Genomic DNA, 27,219 nt, shown 5'->3' on the forward strand with positions numbered 1-27,219 from the left:
TCCTCTTCCAAAAAAAAACTCCCTCCTACACAAAGTCTCTGGAATTTGGGGACAGGAAAAAGATCAGAGGTAGCATCCCGAGATACACCTCATGCTAATGTCACTGGCCCCAGGAATCACGGATAACTGAAGCATTCCTGGTGTGAGAAGCACAGAAAGGAAAACCCACTGATGTCCACCCAAATGCTGTTGACATTCCTGCTGGACATTTAGCAACAGTTCTTGGAAGCAAGTTCAATCCAGGCACCTCCGGAACACGTCAAACAGGACAGAATGAAGACTGAGACCAGAGTCTATAAAAGGCCGAGGACTTGCGCCAATGTGAAAACCAGCTCTGACATTGCCAACTCTCCCACATTCAGCTCACACTTCACCAACTTCCTGCCACATTCCAGCCTCCCATTCCATTGGGAAACGTCAGCTGTCATCTGGATTGACATTCTGAGTCTTCAGAAGGGGCTGGTTTGAACATGTTGTGAAGTGGGGTAAGATGCTCCTTTAAACCTGCTGGCCTGGTTCGATACTTGCCCGATTACATTCACGTGGAGAGTCACATCATGTCAAAACGTGCTGTAGAAACGCCAGCTGACTTTTGAGCGGTGCATTCACTGGTGCAGGCTCAGTGACAGCCACGCTGGTTTTAGGGTGCATGCGGTTCTGTGCGTTTTATGGTTAGACCGTGCCCGTCAGAAGCCGCAGTCCCCCTGCGCAAAGTTATCAGGTCTCAGATCTGTAGGTTTCCCTCAGCCAGTTGTCCTGGACTTACCCCAGGAGGTCTCTGATCCAGTTCTCCTGGAGTCACTCACAACTTCCTGAGGGCAACACTGCAGGAGCCTGCTGACGAAGCGTCATCGCCCCAAGGCATTAACTCTGCTTCTCTATCCACAGACGCTGCCTGACCCACTGTGCGTTTCCAGCTCTTTCCAGTCCATTCCCGCTTAGTGAACGCAGCAGTAGGCTGTGAAATCTCGGTGATGGCCCAGTCAATGGGTTCAGTCACCAAACTAGCAACCCGTTCCACAGACCACATCGCAAACGCCCCTGCCATCCTCTCTTACCAGAGCCAGGAGAGGTGGCACAATGTTGCATCAGGTAGTGTTGCTGTCTCACAGCTCCAGGGACCCTGGTTCAAACCTGACCTCGGGTGCTGTCTGTGTGGAGTTTGCACGCTCTCCCCATGACTGTGTGGGTTCCCCCCACCCACATTCCAAAGACAAGCTGGTGGCCAACCGGTGGCTATGGGGTAGGTTAAGGAATCAAAGAGGGGGAGTTGATGGCACGTGGGAGAGAATAAGTAGCAGAGATGCAGGGGGATGGCATTGATGGAGCCAGTATGCAGGCAATGGGCTGAACGGCCTCCTTCGGTGCCATCAGAAGTATGAGAGAGATTGCAAGGTGCCACCAGCGAGTGGTGGAACAGTTGCTCCTCCGACCTTGTGATGTCAGAGAGGGCTGACCTCAGACCTTCTCAGCTACTGGTCGCTCCCTCTCTGGGGTAGGTGCAGGAACGTGGAGGGGGGGTGGGGGGCGTTCGCCATCTCCCACCTCCTCTCCACCCACCTCATGACACCACACCAACACGAAAGGTCACCCCCCCACCCCCCCCAACTTTCGAGTCAGACAGCCGTACAGCACAGGAAGAGGCCCTTCGGCCCTTCATGTCCATGCCAACCGTTGGACCCATCTACATTGACCCCATTTAGCCCCGTGTGGTCCGGTGCTACATTAGGAGCACCGCTCCCACATCTTGGAGGTGAGCTTGATCCATCTGGGAGCCGGGCACGTGCCCACCAGCCTTTACACCCTCAGAACAGAGAGAATCCAGGCTGGTTTTCCCTCATCAACCCCGGAGAGGAGGGCTTCCCCGGGATGCCTGTGCCAGTGGCTGAGCCAACTCACTGGACACCAGGAGGCTGGATGCAAGATGGCGTCCTTTGGCGTCAGGCTCTCAGTGAGTGTGTCTACACCTCAGTCAGAAGGTACATAGGACAGGCATGGTAGTGTAGCGGTTAGCGTAATGCTATTACAGCACCAGCGACCTGGGTTCAATTCCCGCCACTGTCTGTAAGGAGTTTGTACGTTCTCCCTGTGTCTGCGTGGGTTTCCTCCGGGTGCTCCGGTTTCCTCCCACATTCCAAAGACATACGGGTTAGGAAGTTGTGGACATGCTATGTTGGTGCCGGAAGCGTGGCGACACTTGCGGGCTGCCCCCAGAACACTCTACGCAAAAGATGCATTTCACTGTGTGTTTCGATGTTCAAGTGATTAATAAAGATATCTTTTTTAGGTTCAAATCCAACCCGGCAGGTTGAACAGACATGAAGAGGGTCTGTGCTGCATTGATGGAGGGTCCATGTATCCCATTAGACCCTGTTGTCCAAGATGCAAAATAGCCCATGGCTATTGTTTCAAAGAAGGGCTAGGGTTAGGGAGAGGGTCACCTTCACATTCTGGCTAACGTACATCCCTCAATCACCTCCGCCAACACAGTATCTGGTCGTTGTCACATTACCATTGGTGGGAGCTTACTGTGCACAGATCAGCTGCTGCGTTTCCTACACCTATACCTCAGCAATCGATCACCGTCACGTATGGCGCAGGCCCCCACCGAGAGAGCTGGGGTTGGGTGTGGGGGGGGGGGGGGGGGGGGGGGGAGGAGGAAGATAGAGGGAGAGGAGTGGCTGAGCAGATGCAAATCTTTGAGGAGATTGTGCCTCCCAATCCTGCACTTACCCTGCACTTGTGTCAGCGTTGGGCATGGACAAGCTGAGATTTGATAGTGAGGCCTTCCAAGTTATTCTGCCAGAGGAAGGCAGTTTACTCTTGTACAGGTCTAGTAATGTAGAGCCCTCAGTGCTCAGGACTGGTGCGGAGTTGGAGCAGGTCTCCTACATTGCCACAGCTCAGTGTGTAGCTCACCGGCTCGGCTTGGACATGTCGGAACAGGCAGCAGCTGCCCTGCTCACATTCCCAACTCTTACTTGCTGTGACCTGCCTGCACAAACTGTGCACAGTGCATCAGCCCCCACCCCCCCGCATCTCCAGGTTTTTGAGCTCAAGGCCGCTGGAGTGGGACTCGAACCTACGGACTTCGGTCCCAGAGGTGAGGCAGCTACACACTGAGCCACAGCGGATGCGACGCTAGAGAGAACACAACAATGGCAGTGTAGACATCAGTGTGGTGGCAGGTCTCGGCGAGGGACTCCTCCAGCTAGCTTGGCACAGTACACGTGGAGTCTGCACGCTCTACCTGTGACCATGTGCGCTTCCTCTCACACCCCAAAGACGCGCAGGTTGATAGATTAATTGGCCACAGTATTGCCCAGTCCATTGTACAAATCAGACTCCTCATCACTGACTCTGTCTACACTTCCCGCTGCCTCAGGACAGCAGCCAAGACCCTTCCTACCCCCGACATTCTCTCTTCTCCCCCCCCTCCCATCGGACAGAAGATACAAAAGCTTGAAAGCACATACCAACAGGCTTGGTATTGGTTTATTATTGTCACTTGTACCGAGGTACAGTGAAAAACTTGTCTTGCAAACTTCCACAGACATCTCATATGCCAAAAGATGAACACTTGATCTCCGAATCTACCTTGTTGTGGCCCTTCACTTTATTTGTCTGCCTGCACTGCACCTTCTGTAAGGGTAACACGATATTCTGCATTCTTTTGACTCCCTTGACCTACTTATGTATAGAATAATCAATCTACACGGCATGCAAAAGTTTTTCCACTGTACATGTGACAACAATAAAGCAATAATAAATTACCCCTGGTATGTAGGCTAGTGGTGGAATCTGGGGGGAATTGATGAAAACGTGGGGAGAATTGAAACAAAAATGGGATTAATCTAGGATCAGTGTAAATGGTGATTGATGGTTGTCACGGACTCTGTGGGCTGAAGGGCCTCTTTCCGTGCTGTGGGGCTGTCTGACTGTGAACTTTCATTTGGAAATGCTGGAAGCTCTTGCAGACAGGAGAGATGTTATTCACGGTAGTGTAACGCTTTACAGCACCAGTGACATGGGTTCAATTCCTGCCACTGTCTGTGAGGAGTTTGTACGTTCTCCCCGTGTCTGCGTGGGTTTCCTCCGGTGCTCTGGTTTCCTCCCACATTCAAAAAACGTATGGGTTAGGAAGTTGTGGGCATGCTATGTTGGTGCCGGAAGCGTGGCGACATTTGCAGGCTGCCCCCAGAACACTCTACGCAAAAGATGCATTTCACTGTGTGTTTCCATGTACAAGTGACTAAGAAATCTAATTTAATCTAATTCTCAAGAGTTTCACCCTTAGATCTTCCTTTCCCCCTTTCTGCTGAGGGCAAGTGTCAGGCACCAGATGCTACTTCCAGCCACTCTCTGCAGCAACACCTCACCACGCCAATGATTCAATTCCACTTCCTCCCATGTGACAGAATTACAGCCAGTTCCCCTTCTTTCAGTGACGTCGATTGAGGACAAATATTGGCCAGAGAGATTCCATGATCTTCTTTGAAATAGTGCCTTATGTCCACCTCGGAATGAACAGGGCCTTTGTTTAATATACCAGTAATTGGTTTATTATTGTCACACATACTGAGATCCAATGAAAAGTTTGCGTGCCATCCAGACAGATCATTCCATATACAAGTACATCAAGGTAGTACAAAAGGAACATAAAACAGAATGCCGAATATAGTCTTACAGAGAAAGTGCAGTGCAGGCAGACAAAGTGCAAGGGCCACGACGAGGTAGACTGAGAGATCAAGAGTTCATCTTTATTGTACACGAGGTCCTTTCAAGAGCTTTATAACAGTGGGATAGAAGCTGTCCCTGAGCCTGGTGAAACGTGTTCTCAACTTCAGGAGGGGCGTGGGGGAGAAGACAGAATGACCAGGGTGGGAGGGGTCCTTGATGATGTTGGCTGCTTTCCTGAGATATCTGAAAGATGGCACCTCCAGCACGTCCGCAGTGCCCTGGTACTGTACTGTGTGCCTCAGGCTAGACACCAAATCCCTGGGGTAGAGAGCTCCAATAACAGCCCAAGTCAGATCACTTCACAGGGAGCAAGTCATTTCCAGCAGTCTCCTCAGCATTCATTTTGAGAGGACTAGAACATAAAAGCAAGGACATACTGCTGAGAATTGGTCAGACCGCATTTGGAATATTGTGAGCAATTTTGGGCCCCGCAACTAGGATGTGCTGGCCTTGGAGAGGGTCCAGAGGAGGTTCACAAGAATGATCCGGGAATGAAAGTCTTGGAAGTATGAGGAGCTTTTGATGTCTCTGGGCCTGCACTCGATGGAGTTCAGTAGGATGGGGGGGGGCGGGGGGGGGGGGGCGGGATCTCATTGAAACCTACCAGACACTGAAAGGCCTGGATAGAGTGGACGTGGAGAGGATGTTTCCCTCAGTGGGAGAGTCTAGGATCAGAGGGCACAGCCTCAGAATAAAGGGACATCCTTTTAGAACTGAGATGAGGAGGAATTTCTTCAGCCAGAGGGAGGTGAATCTGTGGAATTCGTTGCCACAGAGGGCTGTGGAGGCCAAGTCATTGGGTGTACTTAAGGCAGAGATTGATAGGTTCTTGATCAGTAAGGAGGTTAAGGGTTATGGGGAGAAGGCATCAAAATGGGGCTGAAAAATAAATCAGCCATGATTGAATGGCAGAGCAGACTCGATGGGCCGAGTGGCCTAATTCTGCTCCGGTATCTTATGGAGCAGGTAGGCACAGTGATCTCATTACACTGCGTGACACATTCTCACCAGTAGGGTACAAGGCACAAGCAGACCAGGCTTGGAAACGATGCCTCCCCTGGTGGAATAGCTTGCTGTAACCCACCAGTCCTGTTGAGAGGCACATGATGGCTCCTCCCCTCAATACAGTCATGAGACAGGAAAAGTCACCATCTTTCCCACAGGATCTTCCAAATCAGGATGACCACAAAAAATCCCATGGGCCTATTTGAGTGATGACCAGGGCTTTCCTATTGGTTCAGGACCAACATTTACCCTTGACTTCTCAAAAACAAATGTGTGGCCAAAACCACACTGGATGACTTGTAGGATCTCACTGTACATTGGCTTCTGCTCCTCCAACACTACAACAGTCACAACATCGGCTGCAAAGCATTATGTGACATCCCACATCATAAAAGGCAAAAAAACAATGCAAGTTTCTTTTAAATTAAAAAAACTGCATAATTTGAAGTATTTGTATTTTGAGGGCAGTCTATACTTCTCGCTGCCTCGGTAAAGCAGCCAGCACAATCAAAGACCCCACCCACCTCAAACATTCTCTCTTCTCCCCCCTCCCATCAGGCAGAAGATACAAAAGCCTGAAAGCACAAGGACAGGCTCAAGGACAGCTTCTATCCCGCTGTTATCAGGCTATTGAATGGTCCCCTGGTACGATAAGATGGTCTCTTGATCTCACAATCTACCTCGTCATGGCCTTATTGCCTGCCTGCACTGCACTTTCTCTGTAACCGTAATACTATATTCTGCATTCTGTTATTGTTTTCCCTTGTACTACCTAATGTAATGGAATGATCTGTATGGATGGCATGCAAAACAAAGTTTTTCACTGTACCCCAGTACATGTGACAATAATAAACCAATTCCAATTCCCTCACTCTTTGGATCCCACACCACACTTAGATAGCCACATGAATGATAGAGAAATGGAGGGCTATGTGGGAGGGAAGGGTTAGATAGATATCAGAGCAGGATAAAACGTCGGCACAACATCGTGGGCCGAAGGGCTTGTACTGTGCTGTAACGTTCCATGTTCTATCATCTTAAAGGGCATGATTTTCCTTCTATATAGACTATACCATGGCCACTGAGCATTCTGAAGAAGGGTTTTCAATCTGAAACATTATCTCTGTTTCTCTCTCCACAGACGCTGCCTGACTTGCTGAGTGTTTCTAGTATTTCCTGTCCTCATCTCTCTCAAGCGAGATCATCAGAAATTCCACAGCCTGTGATCTCACTCACCTCTCTTGGTCTCGCCACCCATGCTCGCTGACCTTGTGTGGACCCAGTTAAGCAAGTCCTGGATATTAAACTCTCATCTTTCTTCCCCACTGTCCCCGTGGTCTAGACAGGGTGGTGAAGGCGGCGTTTGGCACGCTGGCCTTCATCAGTCAGGGCACTGAGTATAGAAATTGGGATGTTGTGTTGCAGTTGTATGAGACGTTGGTGAGGCCGCACCTGGAGTATTGTGTTCAGTTTTGGTCACCCTGCTATAGGAAAGAGGTCATTAAGCTGGAAAGGGCGCAGAAAAGATTTACAAGAATTTTGCCAGGACTCGAGGGCCTGAATGATAGGGAGAGGTTGGGCAGGCTAGGTCTTTATTCCTTGGAGCATAGGGGAATGAGTGGCGACCTTATAGAGGTGTATAAAATCATGAGGGGCATTGATAGGGTGAATGCACTCAGTCTTTTTCCCCAGAGAAAGGGAATCAAAAACTAGAGGGCATAGGTTTAAGGTGAGAGTGGAAGGATTTAAAAAGGGACCTGAGGGGCAACTTCTTCACACAGAGGGTGGTGGGTATCTGGGACGAGCTGCCAGAGGAAGTGGTTGAGGCAGGTACAGTAACAACATTTAAAAGATATGTGGGAAATGCAGGCAAATGGGACTAGCTCAGCTGGGCAACTTGATCGGCATGGACAAGTTGGGCCGAAGGGCCTGCTTCCGAGCTGTATTAGTCTATGACTCTGTAAACCCCCTCCATCCCTGTCAGATCCCCAGTTTACTTAAAACCTGTCCTCTTGATTGTTCCTACATTTACTCGCTTCATCACCCAAGAAATCCCTCCCTAAAGCTCTGGACTCTCCAACTCTCTCCACCTTTAAGGCATGCCGTAAAACCAGATTCTTTCACCAAGCATCAAGTCCCCAGCCTGAATATCACCTGATGCCTTGGGGTCAAATTTTGTTTGAAACTCCGGAGAAACACCGCAGGAGGTATTCCAACTCCAGATGCTTTATAACTAGAAGTTGCTGTACAGGCATTGTGTGTCCACAGGTGTAACTGGAACTTACATACCTGCAAGGGCCGATAAATTAAATATCACCTCTCTGGCTAAGATTGCATCAAGCCTGAACTCAACCCGAGATCCCTTGGCCTGTAATTCTGATCCACGTCGCCACAAATGAGACAGCTGCACTGGCTTACAAACGTCACCGTGTCTGACCCACACTTATCCCCACATAGAACAGTACAGCACAGGAACAGACCCTTCTGCCCACCACGTCTGTGCTGACCATGATGCCAGTTTAAACTTCACATCTGCCTGCACATGGTCTTCATCACGATCATTCCTTGCCTGTGCAGGGACCTGTCTAAATACTTATTAGACATTGCTCTGCTTCCATTACCTTCCCTGACTGCACACTCCCGGCATCTACCACTCGGTTTAAAATAATTGCTTTATAAATCTCCTTTAAACTTTCCCCCCTCTCACCTTCAAGCTATGCCCTTTATTATTTGACATTTCCATCCTGTGAAGAAACAGGTTTTTGTTGGTTTCGACCAGGTGGACAACCTTTCATCTTTTTCTGATCCTTCTACCATTTTTCATACCGATACAATAATTGTATTGCCAGTACAGAAAGATGAGTGTTGTGGAATGGAATCTCATTTTATATTTTACCAGACTGTTCCCTCAATCACTCCCACAGGGCCCATAGAGTCCAGATTGGCTACATTAAAGTTCCCTTTACACTGTCCCATCACACACTCCCAGGGCAGAGACAGCATGGGTTAGATACAGAGTAAAGCTCCCTCTACACTGTCCCATCAAACACAAAGGACAGGGACAGTACAGGTATCAATAAAAGAAAGAAATCAGTGAAGATTCATGAGAATTAAAGCAATGAAGAATAAAAACATTGTTAAAGGACAATTGACTATATCTGCAGACAGGCCAATTAATCTGACCCAGGCATCTGAATTTATACTTGATATCCACTCATAATCTTTATCTTTCATTTGGAAAGCAGATGACAGATTGGAATGCATCCAGAACCTTCCTTGCACATTGGAATCCAAGGAATTTGTGACTGTTTGTGGTGCACAGCTTTCAAATGCATATTTCTGCAAGCAGGTCTCTAATGCAGATCATCTACTTCCAAGGACATTTCCATACGGATCACCACAGGCAATAGCTCGTGACCATTGGGAGAGGGTGGGGAGGATGGGCAGACACCAGTCAGGGCTCCTGTGTTTTCACCTGCTGTGGGAATGCGGAAAGAGTGCTTCCCCTGGATATTTTGGCTCTGACTAGCCAGTTCACACGCTTGGTGGATAGCATGTTACAGTGTCTACTTATCACCTGGTTGTCAGAATTATGGCTATGTTTTCCTCTGTATCGTGAATAAACCCAATTCTCCATCTGGCTGAGAGCACCTGATACCAATTAGCGTGGAGAGTTCCTGCAGTGCAGTGTGTGGGAGGCTGTGGAGCTCGAGTCAGAGAGATAAAGGCCAGAAAAGAATAATAAAAAAAACGGAAAACAGATAAAACTGCAGAAGCTGGAATCTAAGACAAAGGTAGAAATGCTGGAAGAACTCAAGTCAGTCAAGCAGCATGTGTGAAAAGAGAAACCAGTCACTGCCTGTGGTCAGGGATCCTTCCTGAGAGCATTCTGTCTGGCTGCATCACTGCCTGGTATGGACCCGGCAATGCACAGGATCACAAGGGGCTGCAGAGGGTTGTAGACTCAGCCAGCTCCATCACGGGCACAACCCTCCCCACCATCGAGGACATCTTCGAGAGGCAGTGCCTCAAGAAGGCGGCATCCATCACTCAGGAGCCTCATCATCCGGGACATGCCCTCTTCACGTTACTACTACGGTAGTGTAGCTCTATTACAGCGCCAGCGACCTGGGTTCAATTCCGGCCGCTGTCTGTAGGAGTTCGTACGTTCTCCCTGGGTCTACGTGGGTTTCCTCCGAATGCTCCGGTTTCCCCCCACATTCCAAAGGCATACGGGTTAGGAAGTTGTGGGCGTGCTATGTTGGTGCCAGAAGTGTGGCAACACTTGCGAATATTCTACACAAAGATACATTATTTCACTGTGTGTTTCGATGTACATGTGACTAACAAAGAAATCTTATCTTATCATCGGGGAGGAGGTACAGGATCCTGAAGACCCAACTCAACGTTTTAGGAACAGTTTCTTCCCCTCCGGCATCAGATTTCTGAACGGTCCATGAACACTATTCCTCTTTTGCACTATTTATTTATTTTTGTAACTTATAGTAATTTTTATGTCTTGCACTGTACAACAAATTTCACGACATATGTCAGTGACAATAAACCTGATTCTGATTCTAGGTACGGGGTGGGGTGGGGGGGGGGTGGTGTTTGAAAATGGAGGATTTAGTTTTCAAAGCAGAATGGGAGGAGAAGTGCATTCAGGACCAGACATGAGGTGAGTGCAGGTGGGGAGGGTGGACGGGGGGAGACGTCCTTCCTTCCCCCTCCATACATAACCCATGGCCCACCCACTCTTCTCTGATTCCATACTTTGCTGTCCATCAAATCTCTCACAATTTTCTAGGTTTAAGAAAGCTCTTAAGTGTTAGGCTTTCGATAGACCCTGCCTGGTTATCTCCTTCATTCTCTTTTGTAATCGTGCGTTGTACCTAACTCATGCTGGGAGTGTGGGATGGGACGGTGTAGAGGGAGCTTCACTCTGTATCTAACCTGTGCTGCCCCTGCCCTGGGAGTGTGTGATGGGACAGTGTAGAGGGAGCTTCACTCTATATCTAATAAGTGCAATACAAAGCACAACATGGAGATTGAATAAGACGACTCAGGTGATAATTAGCACGAGTACTGACAAAAAAAGGTGGATTAGATACAGGATAAAGCATCCTACCCGGATGCATCACTACTTGGTATGGCAACTGTTATGCCCAAGGCCACAAAAAATTGCAGAGTTGACACAGCCCAGTCCATCATGTAAGCCTGACTCTGCCTACACTTCCCGCTGCCTTAGTCAACATAATCAAAGATCCGTCCCACCCCGGACATTCACTTTTCTCCATCCTTCCATATGGCAGAAGATACAAAAGCTTGAAAACACACACCACTAGGCTCAAGGACAGCTTCTCACCCGCTGTTCTAAGACTATTGAACGGATCTCTTGTACGATAAAGATGAACTCTTCATCTCTCAATCTACCTCGTCGTAGATCTTCCACTTTGTTGTCTGCCTGCACTGCACTTTCTCTGTAACTGTAACACTGTATTCTGCATTCTGTTTTGCTTTTCCCTTCTACTACCTCAATGTATTTATGTTTTGAAATGATCAATATGAATGGCATGCAAAACAACGTTTTTCACTGTATCTCAGTACATGTGATAATAACAAACTAATTATCTCTACACCGTCCCATCACACACTCCCAGGGCAGGGGCAGCACGGGTTAGATACAGAGTGAAGCTCCCTCTACACTGTCCCATCACACACTCCCAGCATGAGTGGGTACAACGCACGATTACAAAAGAGAATGAAGGAGATAACCAGGCAGGGTCTATCGAAAGCCTAACACTTAAGAGCTTTCTTAAACCCAGAAAATTACGAGAGATTTGATGGACAGCAAGATATAGAATCAGAGAAGAGTGGGTGGGCCATGGGTTATGTATGGAGGGGGAAGGAAGGACGTCTCCCCCCGTCCACCCTCCGCATCTGCACTCACCTCATGTCTGCTCCTGAACGCCCTCACTGCTACATCCCATCTTGCACCCTGGCCACTAGACCCCACTCTTCCTCCCCCGCCCCACCCCCCCCAATCGCTCCACTTTCCCTCTTCACCCTCTGGTCGACTGTGCCAGCAACTCACACAGCTCCTGGTCAGCAATAATTGCGGTTTCAATCTGGATTTGCAACACAATGCAGGCAGCCCGGGGACTCTCAGCCAGAGTTACTGACTCAGCTTCCCCTGGGCTGTGATCCAGCTTCCAAAGGTACCAGCGAGCAGGCTTCCCAGCCACTGCTGTCCTGCTACAATAGCCGGTTTCCACCTTCCTTTCCCCTGGATTGGCCAGGAAACAGGAAGCCAGCAAGAAAATGTCGACAGCCATCAGCGACTGAGACTCACTGACACCAGTGTCACTTCCACACTCTGCCGTGTGTCCAGAGATCAAATTCGAGAGCTGCCCGTACCCTGCCTTGGTTATGGGGAATCCCCCCAGTTCTAATCCCCTACCCTGGGACAGGCTGGTTTGTGTGCAGTCGGTCAAAAAAAAATTAGCTACCACCTCTCAGGATTGCAGTCAAGACCAAATTCAACCCACAGACTACAATTCTAATCCGACCTCCACAAATGAGGTATCAGCAACAGCTCAAAAACATCACTTATGAGGGGCATGGATAAGGTGAACGCCTCTGTCTTTTTCCCCCAGGGTTGGGGAATCAAGAGGGAATAGATATAAGGTGGGGGGGGGGGGGAGATTTAATAGGAACCTGAGGGGCAACTTCTTCACCCAGAGGGTGGTCCGTATATGGAACGAGCTGCCAGGGGAAGTGCTTGAGGCAGGTACATTAACAACATTTAAAAGCTACATGGAGAGGAACGGTTTAGAGGGATATGGGCCAAATGCAGGAAAATGGGACTAGCTTAGATGGGAATTGTGGTCGGCATGGACCAGTTGGGCCGAAGGGCCTGTTTCCGTGCGGTATGACTCCATGACTCTACTCTGACCAAATTTCCCTTCACACCAGGTTTCAACCAAACTTGACAGAGTGGTGAGTCAGCTTTCAAAACCATTCATCTATTTTCCTACAGTTATAAATATTTTTCCCTATTCGTATAAATATTTCATTCATTGAAGCAAAAAAATGAGTGTTATTGAATGGAACAGTTTTCTGCATTGGAACACCGTCTCATCAAACTCTCCCCCAGGGCATACACAGATCAGGTTAGCCATAATAAACTCCCTCTATGCACAGCAGTAACAGTGCAGGTCAGATATAGATCAATGTTCCCTCTAAACTGGAGACACAAGAGATTGCAGATACTGGAATCTGGAGCAAAGAACAAACTGCTGGAGAACTCAGTGGGTCGGGCAGCATCTGTGGAGGGAAATGGACAGTTGACATTTCGGGTTAAGACCCTTCATCCCGCTAGACTGCCCAGGGCTGGAACTGCACAGGATGGATACAGAGTAAAGCTCCCTCTACACTGTCCCATCACATACTTCCAGGGCAGGGACCGCACGGGTTAGATACAGAGTGAAGCTCCCTCTACACTGTCCCATCACACACTCCCAGGGCAGGGACGGCACGGGTTAGATACAGAGTGAAGGTGCTCTGGTGGGTATCAGCCATTATCATTCCTGAGGCAGAGGTTCCAGTGACACAGGTCCATCCATCATCACTGCTTTGCTCTGTACTACCACTTGTGGTCTTATCCCCAACATCAGGCTGAGGTTTGGGAATCAGACACAGTTCGCCACCATCTGCAGTAGTGGATGAGGAGCTTCATGTCCTGGATCGCTGCAAAATAACTTCAAGGAAAACAGCAAGCACTCATCCAAAGGTTGACACAGCACAGGTTGGTGATGGGCGAGTGGGTTAGTACCAGTGGGAAAACATTGCATTTCTACCCTTTCCAGAATGCTCCAAAACAACATAACAGCTAATGAAGTACTTCTGAAGTGTCAACACAGTTGTAATGGAGAAACCATGGCAGCCAACTTAAGCACAGCAAGCTCCCACAATCAGCAACATGATATACAATCAGGGTTACTGGCCAGGACATCAGGGCAGAACTCCCTTGCTCTCCCTTAATACGGTCCCAAGGAAGTGAGACAACAGTGGAGTAACAGTGGAGCCACAGTTCCACAGCCTCAGCAACTTGGGTTCAATCCCGACCTCCGGCGCTGTCTGTGTGGAGTTTGCACGTTCTCCTCGTGGCCGCGTGGGGTTCCTCCCATATCCGAAAGACGCACGGACAATAAATTGCCCCTAGGCAAGTGGTAGAATCTGGGATGGGAGTGTGGAGGGAATAACATTGGGTTGGGAGTAGTGTAGAAATGGGTGCTTGATGGTCAGTGTGAACAGTGGGCTGAAGGGCCTGTCTTCATGCTATCTAATGCTTCCACCAGAGGGAGACCAGATCTCACCGGGTGAATGTCCCATCGGGAAGACGGCAGGTCTGCCAGTGTAGTACTCCCGCAGCCCAGCAGTGCGTGGGGAGGGGTGTGGGGGTGTGGGGGGAGGTGATCAGCCTGGATCCTCATGGAGTGGGATTTGAAATCACAACCTTCCGACACAGAGGCAAGAGAGATACCCACTGAGCCACAGAGCACACGTAACCTAACAGAGTCACCAAGACGAGAAGCAATGTCAGTCCGACTAGCGTTTAACTCCCAGCACCACAGCCCAGAAGTGGTTGTGTAAGATGGGAGGATGATCCCACGGTGGCAAAGAGAGACAAGCTGCAAATTCACAGGAGCAATATCACATGTAAGTGCTCAACTGACAGTAAAACACTGCATCAATTTTTGTTTGTGTCTCTTTGAGTTTAAAAGTCGATGGAGGTGTAACCAAAATCTTGAAGATGACAATGTAAGTCAATTATTTCGACAGAGGAACTCCCCTGTCCCGTATGACTATGGTTCCTTCTGCTCTGCTCCAAAAAGCAGCAGCAGGAGGGGAGGAAGTAATTTAGAGCCAGGCCATTCAGGGAAATGTCAGCAACCACTTAAAGAATCACGGAGCTTTAAGGAAGCCACTCGGCCCATCGTGTCCATGCTGGTCTTAAACGGACCAGGTTGATGCAGTCCCAGCTCTTGACCCAGAACCTTGCAGGTCTAGGGCTCCTCAGGTGTTCATCTTCACACGAAGATAAGTGGAAATCAGGAACTCTTCCTGCAAAGGACGGGATACTTTGGTATCGAGGGGCAATGAGGTGGGCGGGATGGTTCAAGGGGCCGAATGGCTTGCCCCTGTCTCTTTGGAGTATTATCAGTGGAGAGTTCTGAAAGCTCCCACAAAACTATCACACTGAGTGCACAGCGCCCCGATTGGTCCGCTTCCTCAGCATCTAACTGATGGTGCTCTGTCTCTCAGACTGCTCAGCAGCTTGGAAAATTGCAAGGAGAATCTTAAAGGGTTCTAATTGTAGGTTGAATGTTAACTCAGTATAACAACACAGTAATGTAATTATAGGTCCCATCCTAAAGCTGGGTGGTGCCTGGTGACTATTCTGAGCAAAAGAGCACCGAGATCACTATTTAACTCCGGGACACTGGTGCAGCCCTGTCACTGTATAATACTGGCACACAGCCCTGTCACTGTCGACCTAGGGAGATGTCAGTCTCTGAATAACGGTCAAAGTAGTACTGATGGGTACAGGTCTCTCCGAGCACAACAGGGGGAGATGCAGGATTGTCAGGGTGTAAACACTGGATAAAGCACCAGCGGGGATGGATCTGTCATTGTATAACACTGAGATACAGAACTGGGGTAGAGTATTGCCTCTATAACACTGGGGTACGGTATCAGTGGGGATAGACCTGCCACTGTATAATACTGGGGTACTGCACTGGTGGGTACTGCCCTGGGAGTGTGTGATGGGACAGTGTAGAGGGAGCTTCACTCTGTACCTAACCCGTGCGGTCCCTGCCCGGTTTTGTCACTGCTTAATACTGGGGTGTGGGATTAGTAAGGATAGATCTGTCTCTGTGTAACACTGAGAAACAGTACTGGTGGATGGAATGTTGTCATTGTTTTATACAGGGGCAGGGGATTGGTGGGGATAGATCTGTCACTAACACTGGGATCAATATTAGTGGGTAGAGTTTTGTCATTGTCTAACACTGGGTCATAGTACTCAAGGGGAGGGGGCTCTCGCTGCTCTGTTGGATTTGAGATGGTTAATTGATGGTTCTGATTGTACTTCTTGGCGATTTCCCAATGAGCACTGGAATATACCCAGTGATATTACACATGCAGCAAATATTTTATAATATTTTTTTGGCACTTTTTCATTAAAATGACTTGCAGATCTGGGGTTAGTGCTGCATATACTGAGCTAAGCAGACTGCCTTAACTCTTGGAAAGAGTCAAGTGTGAAATCATTTTGGCAACATCGCCCCAGCTCAGCAACTTGAAACTAGGAATCAAAATTGTTTAAAACCTGGCATACGTCCGAATGGAAATGACAATACAAAACAGGGCGAGAACTGGAACAGTGTCAAATAAGTACAGTGCAACTTAAAAACATTGTGGGGAGTGTGCAGAGGGAGCTTCGGTGTATTTACTGGTGTTTCCCTGCCCTGGGAGTGTGCGATGGGACAGTGTAGAGGGAGCTTCACTCTGTATCTAACCCGTGCTGTCCCTCACCTGGGAATGTTCGATACTGGTCACAAGTGCCAAGCTGAGAAGGGCCCCTGGGGTTCCTAATCCATGACGTTACCCGTCTTGGACTGATCTATTTCAACCACGTAGGTCTTACCTGCCCTGGACTGATGTCAGCCAGACAGAGCTAACCTAAAGTGGGGCAGACAGGTACCGGTGCCCGGACTGACCTGAGCAATGTCAGGCTGAACTGGACTAGACTGAGCTGACCTCACGGAAAAGAAAATAGAAATAAAATCTGACCATCAACCAGTTAGCCCTGGAGGGGCACGCACACATCAACATGGCCTGGGGGCAGGACTGGGCACTACTGTGATGCTTCTTCTGGCTGAATAGTCTGCATACACATGCCTCAAAGAAGAATGACACACTTTTCAGTGCACAACAGCTTTGTACCATGAAACCAATACCTCCCCTGAGAGCAAGGGCTCGGGGGAAAAAAAAGTCAGATGAACCAATTAGACGCAGGGTTAAAAGTCCAACGAAAGCTCATCACTGTGATGGGCTGTCTGCCTCTGTCCAGTGAGTCTTTCTCTCTGGCCTCTTGCTGTTAATATGAACATCACAGCCACTCATTCCATGCTGGGATCTATAGCAATTGGCTGCACATAGAATAGAACATAGAGCAGTACAGCACAATACAGGCCCTTCGACCCACAATGTTGTGCCAACCTTTAAACCTCGCCTAAGACTACCTAACCCCTTCCTCCCACATATCTAGAGGGATAAATTTAAATTCCTCCATATGCTTATCTAGGAATCTCTTGAATTTGACCAATGTACCTGCCTCCACCACCACCCCCGGCAGCGCATTCCATGCCCCAACCACTCTCTGGGTAAAAAACCTCCCTCTGATGTCTCCCTTGAACTTCCCACCCGTTACTTTAAAGCCATGCCCTCTTGTGTTGAGCATTGGTGCCCTGGGAAAGAGGTGCTGGCTGTCCACTCTATCTATTCCTTTTAATATTTTGTACACCTCTATCATGTCTCCCCTCATCCTCCTCCTCTCCAATGAGTAAAGCCCTAGCTCCCTTAGTCTCTCCTCATAATCCAACTCTCCAAACCAGGCAGCATCCTGGTAAATCTGCTCTGCACCCTTTCCAACGCTTCCACACCCTTCCTATAATGAAGAGTCATATGATGTGAAGGAGTCATCCTTCCTATAATGAGAATCATGGAGCAATACAGCATCGAAAAAGGCTTTGTCCCAACTCGTCCATGCCGACCAAGATGCCCAAAGCTAGTCCCATTTGCCCGCAATTGGCCCTCATCCCTCTAAATCTTTCCTATCTGTGTATCTGTCCAAATGTCCCTTAAATGTTGTTATTGTACCTGCCTCAACCACTTCCTCTGGCAGCTCGTTCCACATACCCACCACCCTCTGTGTGAAGAAGTTGCCCCTCAGGTCCCTTTTAAAATTTTCCCCTCTCACCTTCAACCTATGCCCTCTAGTCTTTGGTTCCCCAACCCCGGGAAAAAGACTGTGTGCGTTTATCCTATCCCCCTCATGACTTAATACACCTCTATAAGGTCACCCCCTCATTCTCCTACGCTCCGAAGTCCCAGTCTGCCCAACCTCTCCCTATAACTCAGGCCCTCGAGTCCCAGCACACAGCGCCCGACGTCACTCTCCGAGATTACTCTGGAATCTCAAACTTTCCTTTGAAACAGTTTCTCCTCATTGGGAAGTTGTGGGGGGAAATGTTTCTTCGAATTTCTTGTGGATATAAAATCCCTTCTATCGTTCTTGACCTCGTGATTAACTTGCACCAAACATTCGCCTCTTCATTTGCAACAAGCTGGACTTGCTACAGATTTCTCTCTTTCTCCCTTTCCCTCTTCCAAGGTCCTAAGTCCACAAAGGAGCTCGTCCCCCGCCAGGTGAGTGTCCACGGACACTCAGAACAGTTAGTAACTCCTCACACAGGAGTGCTAATGGAATTCTCCCCCCTCCCATCGGGCAGAAGATACAAAAGCCTGAAAGCACGTACCACCAGGCTCAAGGACAGCTTCTGTCCTGCTGTTATAAGACTATTGAACGGTTCCCTGGTATGATAAGGTGGGCTCTTGACCTCACAATCTACCTCGTCATGGCCCTTGCACCTTAAAGCAGTGCAGGCAGACAATTTCTCTGGAACCATAACACTTTATTCTGCATCCTGTTACTGCTTTTTCCCTTGTACTACCTCGATGTACTGATGCGATGAAATGATCTGTGTGGATGGCATGTAAAGCAAAATAAACCAATTGACCACACGGGGGTATCACAAATGAACATGCCCCTGTCCTGATAATGAGGAGAGGGGAGAGGGAAGGCGGTGAACAGAGGAACAGACACAAAGCAGTCACCAGAACAGGAGCTCAGAAAACACAAGTGGCAGACCCATCCTCCTCAACACTGTGGGTGAACTTCATCCCAGACAGGACACAAACTGCCCGTGATGCTGTGTCAGCTATTTGACAACAGGGGCATCAGTCTCCGATCTCTTCTCTCCCCAAACCTTCCCCATCCCCTACACACACACAGAACGTGAAGTCAATTAACTTGCATTTCTATAGTGCCCCTCACATCCCAAAGTTTGCTGCAGCAAACGAAGAACTTTTAGCGGTGCAGCCTCCCTATGTTCGAAATGTGACAGCAATTCTGCACGCAGCAAGTTTCCCCACAGGATCCATGTGACAATCCACGACAAGTGACGTTGACACGAAAGGAGAATCATTCAGCACTCCAGCAGGAATTTTCACGGCTTTCCCTGAGCAATTGGTATGTTTGACAGGGCTTCGCTTTAGCACCTCGTCTGAAAGAAAACATCCCTGCACTGTCTTGGTGCGACGCTGAGTCGGCCTAGATTTTTGTGCTAGTTTGCCTGCAGTGGGACTTAAACCCACTGCATTCTGGCTCAGAGGCAAGACAGGCACCTCCTGTGCCACAAGATGCCACATTTAACAGCCATCAGCAGTTACAGACGTGGAACTAAGAAGCAGTAAATAATAACACCCACCGCCACACGAAAGTAAATCAGAAAGCGTAACCAGAGATAAGAACCGAACAGGATCCCTGCGACAAATCTTCTCCCTTCACACACAACATCCCAGCCTGAACTGCAACAGTAGCCAAGCTGGAGTTGACACAGTGACACACCTCACCACAGGGACCCCAACTTGCTGGGGAGAGGAGGGGAGGGTGGGAGGGGAGAGGGAGCCAAGCTGGGGAGAGGGAGGGGAGAGGGAGCCAAGCTGGGGAGAGGGAGGGGAGGGTGGGAGGGGAGAGGGAGGGGAGGGTGGGAGGGGAGAGGGAGCCAAGCTGGGGAGAGGGAGGGGAGGGTGGGAGGGGAGAGGGAGCCAAGCTGGGGAGAGGGAGGGGAGGGTGGGAGGGGAGAGGGAGGGGAGGGTGGGAGGGGAGAGGGAGGGGAGGGTGGGAGGGGAGAGGGAGCCAAGCTGGGGAGAGGGAGGGGAGGGTGGGAGGGGAGAGGGAGCCAAGCTGGGGAGAGGGAGGGGAGGGTGGGAGGGGAGAGGGAGCCAAGCTGGGGAGAGGGAGGGGAGGGTGGGTGGGGAGAGGGAGGGGAGGGTGGGAGGGGAGAGGGAGCCAAGCTGGGGAGAGGGAGGGGAGGGTGCCTCTCGCCTACCTGGGAGGGGAACGGGCGCCCGCTGCGCCGCTCCGGCCCCGGCCGTTCGCTACATTCGCCCGTGGAACGTTGATACATTCCCAGCCCGTCTGTTACATTGTATCAGCCTCCCTGCGCGCTGACGTCAGCGCGCCGCCCGGGGGCCCTCGCCATATAAGAGGAGGCGCCCCGGCTTGGGAATGGAGCTGCCCGCCGCAGTCCTGATGGCTTTCACCGGTTGCCCTGGAAACCAGCCTCCAGGGTTCCCCCCCCCAAACCCTGCAACGTGCATCATCGAGATATACAGCACGGTAACAGGCCCTTCGGCCCAACTGGTCCATGCCAACCAAGATGTCCCCATCCAAGCTAGTCCCATTTGCCCATAACCTTCTAAACTTTCCCAATCCATGTATTGGTATTGGTTTATTATTTTGTACCGAGGTACAGTGAAAGACTTAGAACCGCAGAACACTACAGCACAGAAAACAGGCCATTCGGCCCTTCTAGTCTGTGACGAAACATTCTGCTAGTCCCATTTACCTGCCCCCAGCCCATACCCCTCCAGACCTCTCTCGTCCATGTATCTATACAATTTACTCTTAAAAGAGCAAGACCGCACTTACCACATCAGATGGCAGCCCATTCCACACTCCCACCACTCTTTGAGTGAAGAAATTCCCTCTAATGTTCCCCCTAAATCTTTCCCCTTTCACCCTAAAGCCATGTCCTCTCGTACTTATCTCTCCTAATCTAGGTGGAAAGAGCCTACTTGCATTAACTCTGTCTATGCCCTCATCATTTTGTAAACCTCTATCATATCTCCCCTCATTCTTCTCTGCTCCAAGGAATAAAGTCCTAACATGCTCAATCTCTCCCTGTAACTCAACTCCTGAAGACCCGGCAACATTCTAGTAAATCTCCTCTGCACTCTTTCAATCTTACTGACATCCTTCCTGTAGTTCGGCGACCAGAACTGCACACAATATTCCAAATTTGGTCTCACCAATGACTTATACAACTTCACCAAAACATTCCAACTCCTATACTCAATACTTTGATTTATAAATGCCAGGATGCCAAAAGCCTTCTTTACAACCCTGTCTACCTGTGACTCTACTTTCAGGGAATTATATATCTGAACTCCCAGATCCCTTTGTTCCTCCGCACTCCTCAGTGCCCTTCCATTTACTGTGTATGTCCTCCCTTGATTTGTCCTTCCAAAATGCAACACCTCACACTTGTCTGCATTAAATTCCATCTGCCATTTTCTGGACCATTTTCCCATTTGGTCCAGATCCCTCTGCAGGCTTTGAAAGCCTTCCTCGCTGTCCACTACACCTCCAATCTTAGTGTCATCCGCAAACTTACTAATCCAATTTACCACATTATCGTCTAGATCATTGATATATACAACAAACAACAATGGCCCCAACACAGATCCCTGAGGCACACCACTAGTCACGGGCCTCCAGTCTGAGAAACCACCATCCACAACCACTCTCTGTCTTCTCCCACTCAGCCAATTTCGAATCCAGTTTACAACCTTTCCATGGATACCCACTGACTGAACCTTCTGAACTAATCTCCCATGTGGGACCTTGTCAAAGGCCTTACTGAAGTCCATGTAAACAACATCCACAGCCTTACCTTCATCTACTTTCTTAGTGACCTCCTCAAAAAACTCCACAAGATTCGCTAAACACGATCTACCACGCACAAAGCTATGCTGACTATTCTTAATCAACCCTTGGCTGTCCAAATACTTATATGTCCTATCTCTCAGAACACCTTCTAATAATTTACCCACTACTGATGTCAGGCTCACTGGCCCGTAATTACCTGGTTTACTCTTCGAGCCGTTCTTAAACAATGGAACAACATGAGCTACCCTCCAGTCCTCTGGCACTGCACCCGTGGCTAAGGACATTTTAAATATATCTGCCAGGGCCCCTGCAATTTCTACACTAGTCTCTCTCAAGGTCCGAGGAAATACCTTGTCAGGCCCTGGGAATTTATCTACCTTTATTCACTGTAAAGCATCAAGTACCTTCTCCTTTTTAATCTCTATATGTTCCATGACACTATTGCTTGTTTCCCTTCCTTCCTTATCCACGATGCCAGTTTCCTGAGTAAATACTGATGCAAAAAAACCGTATAAGACCTCCCCCATCTCCTGAGGCTCCGCATATACGACCACTCTGATCTTCTAGGGGACCAATTCTGTCTCTTACTATCCTTTTGCTCTTAATATACTTGTAGAAACCCTTTGGGTTTACCTTCACATTATCTGCCAAAGCAGCCTCATTTCTTCTTTTTGCCTTCCTGATTTCCTTTTTTAGTATTTTCTTACATTTCCTATACTCTTCAAGTACCTCATCCGTTCCTAGTTGCCTATACCTGCTATACACCTCTCTCTTTTTCTTAACCAGCTCACCAATATCCCTTGAAAACCAAGGTTCTCTATGCTTGTTACCCTTGCCTTTAATCCTGACAGGGACATACAAACTCTGTACTCTCAAAATTTCGACTTTGAAGGCTTTCCACTTACCGAGCACATCCTTGCCAGAAAATAACTTATCCCAATCCACCCTACCTAGATCCTTTCTCATTTTCACAAAATTGGCCTTTCTCCAATTTAGAACCTCCACTCGAGGACCAGACCTATCCTTATCCATAATTATCTTGAAACTAATTGCATTATGGTCACTGGACCCAAAATGCTCACCTACACATACTTCTGTCACCTGACCTGCCTGGTTCCCTAATAGGAGATCAAGTATTGCATTCTCTCTCGTTGGTACCTCTATATATTGATTTAGAAAACTTTCCTGAACACATTTGACAAATTCCAAGCCATCCAACCCTTTCACAGTGTGGGAGTCCCAGTCAATATGTGGAAAGTTAAAATCCCCAACTGTTACAACTTTCTGTTTCTTACATCGGTCTGCTATCTCCCTACAGATTTGTTCCTCCAATTCTCTCTGACTATTGGGCGGTCTATAATACAACCCTATTAGTGTGGCCACACCTTTCCTGTTCCTCAGCTCCACCCATATGGCCTCTGTAGACGAGCCCTCCGGGCTGTCCTGACTATGCACAGCTATGATCTGTTCCCTGACCAGCAATACCACTCCTCCCCCTTTCATCCCTCCCCCTCTATCACGTCTGAAACAACGGAAGCCCGGAACATCAAGCTGCCAGTCCTGCCCCTCCTGCAACCATGTCTCACTAATAGCAATAACATCGTAATCTCACGTGCCAATCCACGCCCTAAACTCATCCGCCTTACCTACAATACTCCTTGCATTGAAATAGATGCACCTGAGAACATTACTATCACGTACAAACCTTTGATTTCTGTCCATACCTGCAGACCTCGCACGATCATTTTCCTCCTCACTTTCTTCTCTAGCACTCTGGTTCCCCTCCCCCTGCAAATCTAGTTTAAACCCATCGGAGCAGCACTAGCAAACCTACCCGCAAGTATGTTAGTCCCCTTCCAGTTCAGGTGTAAACCGTCCCTTCGGAACAGATCCCACCTTCCCTGGAACAAAGCCCAATTATCCAGAAACCTGAAGCCGTCCCTCCTGCACCAACTCCTTAGCCACGTATTTAGCTGCATGATCCTCCTATTTCTAGCCTCACTAGCTCGTGGCACTGGTAGCAAGCCTGAGATTGCAACCTTGGAGGTCCTGTCCATTAACTTTACACCTAATTCTCTAAACTCTCTTTGCAGGACCTCCTCCTTCTTCCTATCCACGTCATTGGTCCCAACATGGACCACGACATCTGGCTGCTCATCCTCCCTCCTGAGAATATCAAGAACTCGATCTGAGATATGACGGACCCTGGCACCAGGGAGGCAACAGACCATCCGGGATTCTCGATCTCTCCCACAGAACCTCCTATCTGTCCCCCTAACTATTGAATCCCCATCACTACTGCTCTCCTCTTTACCCTCCCTCCTATCTGAGATGAGGGTCCCGCCTCGGTGCCAGAGATTCGACCACTACAACTTGTCCCTGGTAGGTCGTCCCCACCAGCAGTATCCAGAACGGTACACATATTGTTGATGGGAACAGCCACAGGGGTGCACTGCTCCTTCTGTCTAATCCCCTTCCCTTTCCTAACAGTCACCCAGCTACCTGCCTCCTGACTTCTAGGTGTAACTATCTCCCTGAAACTCCTACCTGTGTCTGCCTCTACCTCCCGAATGATCTGAAGTTCATCCAGCTCCATCTCCAGTTCCCTAACTCGGTTTGCCAGGAGCTGCAGCTGGATGCACTTTTTACAGGTGTAGTCATCAGGGACAAGCATGCTGTCCCTGACTTACCACATACTGCATTCGGAGCACACAGCTGCCCTAGCTGCTGCGTTCATTACCCAATCCGACTTTAATTAACTTAAAGGAACTTACCGGCCTTACCTCTCAGGGTGCTAGCTCTTCCTCAGCCCCTGCTCGCCGAAGCCTCTTGAGCCAAAGCCTCAAGGCTCCACTCCTACCCTGAGCCACTCACACACAGGCCGCCCCTTTTAGTTACCCCTCCTGATATTTGTCCCTCTTAATTACCTCAAGTACTTGCTCTCACTAATTAACCAATAAGCACGACTTTTAAATACTCAGCCCCTACCTGTTAGGGACCCGCTCCTCCAACCGTTCCCGGGCTGATCCTGAAAAGGAAAAAGGATCAGCATACTGTTTGCTGATTTCTCACTTCTTCTTGAGCTGCTTAAACCTCTCGCGTACCGTTGGTACAGATCAGTTCATTACACAATACAGTTACATTGAGTCAGTACAGAGTGCATTCAGTCCAACTGTCTTAAAAGTTGTCGTTATACTTGCGTCAACCACTTCCTCTGGCAGCTCATTCCACATACATACCACTCTTTGTGTAAAAAACATTCCTATTAAATCTTTCCCCTCTCACCTTAAACCTATGCCCTCTAGTTTTCGATTCCCCAACCCTGGGAAAAAGACTGAGTGCATTCTCCCTATCTATGCCCCATATGATTTTATACACCTCTATAAGATCACCTCTTGGTCTCTTATGCTCCAAGGAATAAAGTCCTAGCCTGTCCAACCTCTCCCTATAACTCAGTCCCTCAAGTCCTGGCAACATTCTTGTAAACCCTTTTCTACACTCATTCCAGTTTAGTAACATCTTTCCTATAGCAGGGCGACCAAAACTGAACACAATACTCCCGAGTGCGACCTCGCCAGCGTCCTGTACAACTGCACCATGATTTCCTAACTTTATATTTAATGCTTTAACTGATGAAGGCCAGTGTGCCAAAAGCCTTCTTCACTTGTCTACCTGTGACTCTACTTTCAGGGAATCATGTACTTGTACACCAAGGTCCCTCTGTTCTACAACACTCCCTGCCGTTCATTGTGAAAGTCCGACCTGGATCTGACTTTCCAAAATGCACTTATCTGAATTAAACTCCATTTGCCATTCCTCGGCCCACATACTCAGCAGATCAAGATCCCCCTGTAGTTTTTGGTAAGCTTCTTCATTGTCCACTATACCACCTATTTTAGTGTCATTTGCAAACTTATGCTGATGCATTGCTGATCTCTATCTCTCCATGTACGTGCTCCACTCTATCGTTCTATCATGGCAGTGTAGTGGTTAGCGTAACACTATCACAGAGCCAGTGACCCGGGTTCAATTCCAGCCGCTGTCTGTAAGGAGTTTGTAGGTTCTCCCCGTGTCTGCGTGGGTTTCCTCCGGGTGCTCCGGTTTCCTCCCACATTCCAAAGACGTACGGGTTAGGAAGTTGTGGGCATGCTACGTCGGCGCCGGAAGCGTGGCGACACTTGCGGGCTGCCCCCAGAAAACTCTACGCAAAAGATGCATTTCACTCTGTGTTTTGATGTACATGTGACTAATAAAGAAATTTTATCTTAACTTATCTCTATTCATCCTTCCCTCCCTGCTTCTTTCTGTATCTCCTTTCTTTCCATTCATCCATCTCTGCATCTCCCTCTCTGTTGCTTCCATGTCTTTCTGTCTCCATCTCCGTCTCTTTCTCTCTCTCACATCGATTTATATCTATGCTGCTTCCAATTCTGGCGCTAGGGTCTCAGAGAAGGTGAATGAAAAGTGTTCCCAGGATGGTTGCAGGAAGGCAAGGGGGAACAACTGGGAGAGGTGGGCAAGGTCAGAACTGGTGGATAGTGAAACTAGGGCAGCGCAGTGGCACAGCTGGTAAACACTGACCCTCAGCGCTGTCTGTGTGGAGTTTGCACGTTCCCCCCGGCGCTCCGGTTTCCTCCCACATCCAAAAATTTGTGTGGGTTGGTAGGTTAATTGGCCACTGTAAATTGTCTCTAGTGTGTGGGTGAGGGGCGGAATCTGGGGGTAGTTGATCGGAATGTGGGGAGGCTGAATAGGCTGGGGCTTTTTCCCCTGGTTTGTAGGAGGCTGAGGGGTGACCTTATTGAGGCTTATAAAATCCTGAGGGGGAGTAGATAAGGTCTTTCCTAGCGTAGAGGAGTCTAAAACTAGAGACATAGGTTTACACAGAGGGTGGTGCGTGTATAGAACGAGCTGCCAGAGGAAGTGGTAGAGGGGGATACAATTACATTGTTTAACAGACACTTGGGCAGGTCCATGGATAGGAAAGGTTTAGAAGGATATGGGCCAAATGCTGGCAGACAGGACTAGCTCAGGTACCATAGAACGATACAGCACAATACAGGCCTTTCGGCCCACCATGTTGTGCCGACCTTTAAACCTCACCTAAGACTATCTAACCCCTTCCTCCCACATATCCCCCTATTTTAAATTCCTCCATATGCTTATCTAACAATCTCTTGAACTTGACCAATGTACCTGCCTCCACCACTACCCCAGGCAGCGCATTCCATGCCCCAACCACTCTCTGGCTAAAACACCTCCCTCTGACATCTCCCTTGAACTTCCCACCCATTACCTTAAAGCCATGCCCTCTTGTATTGAGCATTGGTGCCCCGAGAAAGAGGCGCTGGCTGTCTATCTATTCCTCTTAATATTTTGTACACCTCTATCATGTCTCCCCTCATCCTCCATCTCTCCAAAGAGTAAAGCCCTAGCTCTAAGCCCTAGTCTTGGCTCCCTAAGTCATGCCGACCAAGTAGGCAACTTAGTCGGTGTGGATGAGTTGGGCTGAAGGGCCTGTTTCCAGGCTGTATGACTCTATGACTCTAAAGAAAAAAGGATTAACATTGTATTAGTGTGAATGGGTGGTTATGGTCAGTACGGTCTCA

The 27,219-nt window shown here is 48.9% G+C and overlaps 1 protein-coding gene across 1 annotated transcript in view; it reads right to left on the reverse strand.

Annotated features, from left to right (window-relative positions):
• The window catches only part of LOC127576874 (dynamin-binding protein-like), a 111,957-nt gene extending 87,244 nt beyond the window's left edge, over window positions 1-24,713 (reverse strand). The window contains 1 exon segment of the mRNA XM_052027680.1: window positions 24,599-24,713. Within this exon segment, the coding sequence (XP_051883640.1) occupies window positions 24,599-24,662 (64 nt within the window). The 5' untranslated portion in view covers window positions 24,663-24,713.
• Between the last annotated feature and the right edge of the window lie 2,506 nt (window positions 24,714-27,219).

Source organism: Pristis pectinata, chromosome 12, assembly GCF_009764475.1.
Source record: "Pristis pectinata isolate sPriPec2 chromosome 12, sPriPec2.1.pri, whole genome shotgun sequence".
NCBI classification, from domain to species: Eukaryota; Metazoa; Chordata; class Chondrichthyes; order Rhinopristiformes; family Pristidae; genus Pristis; species Pristis pectinata.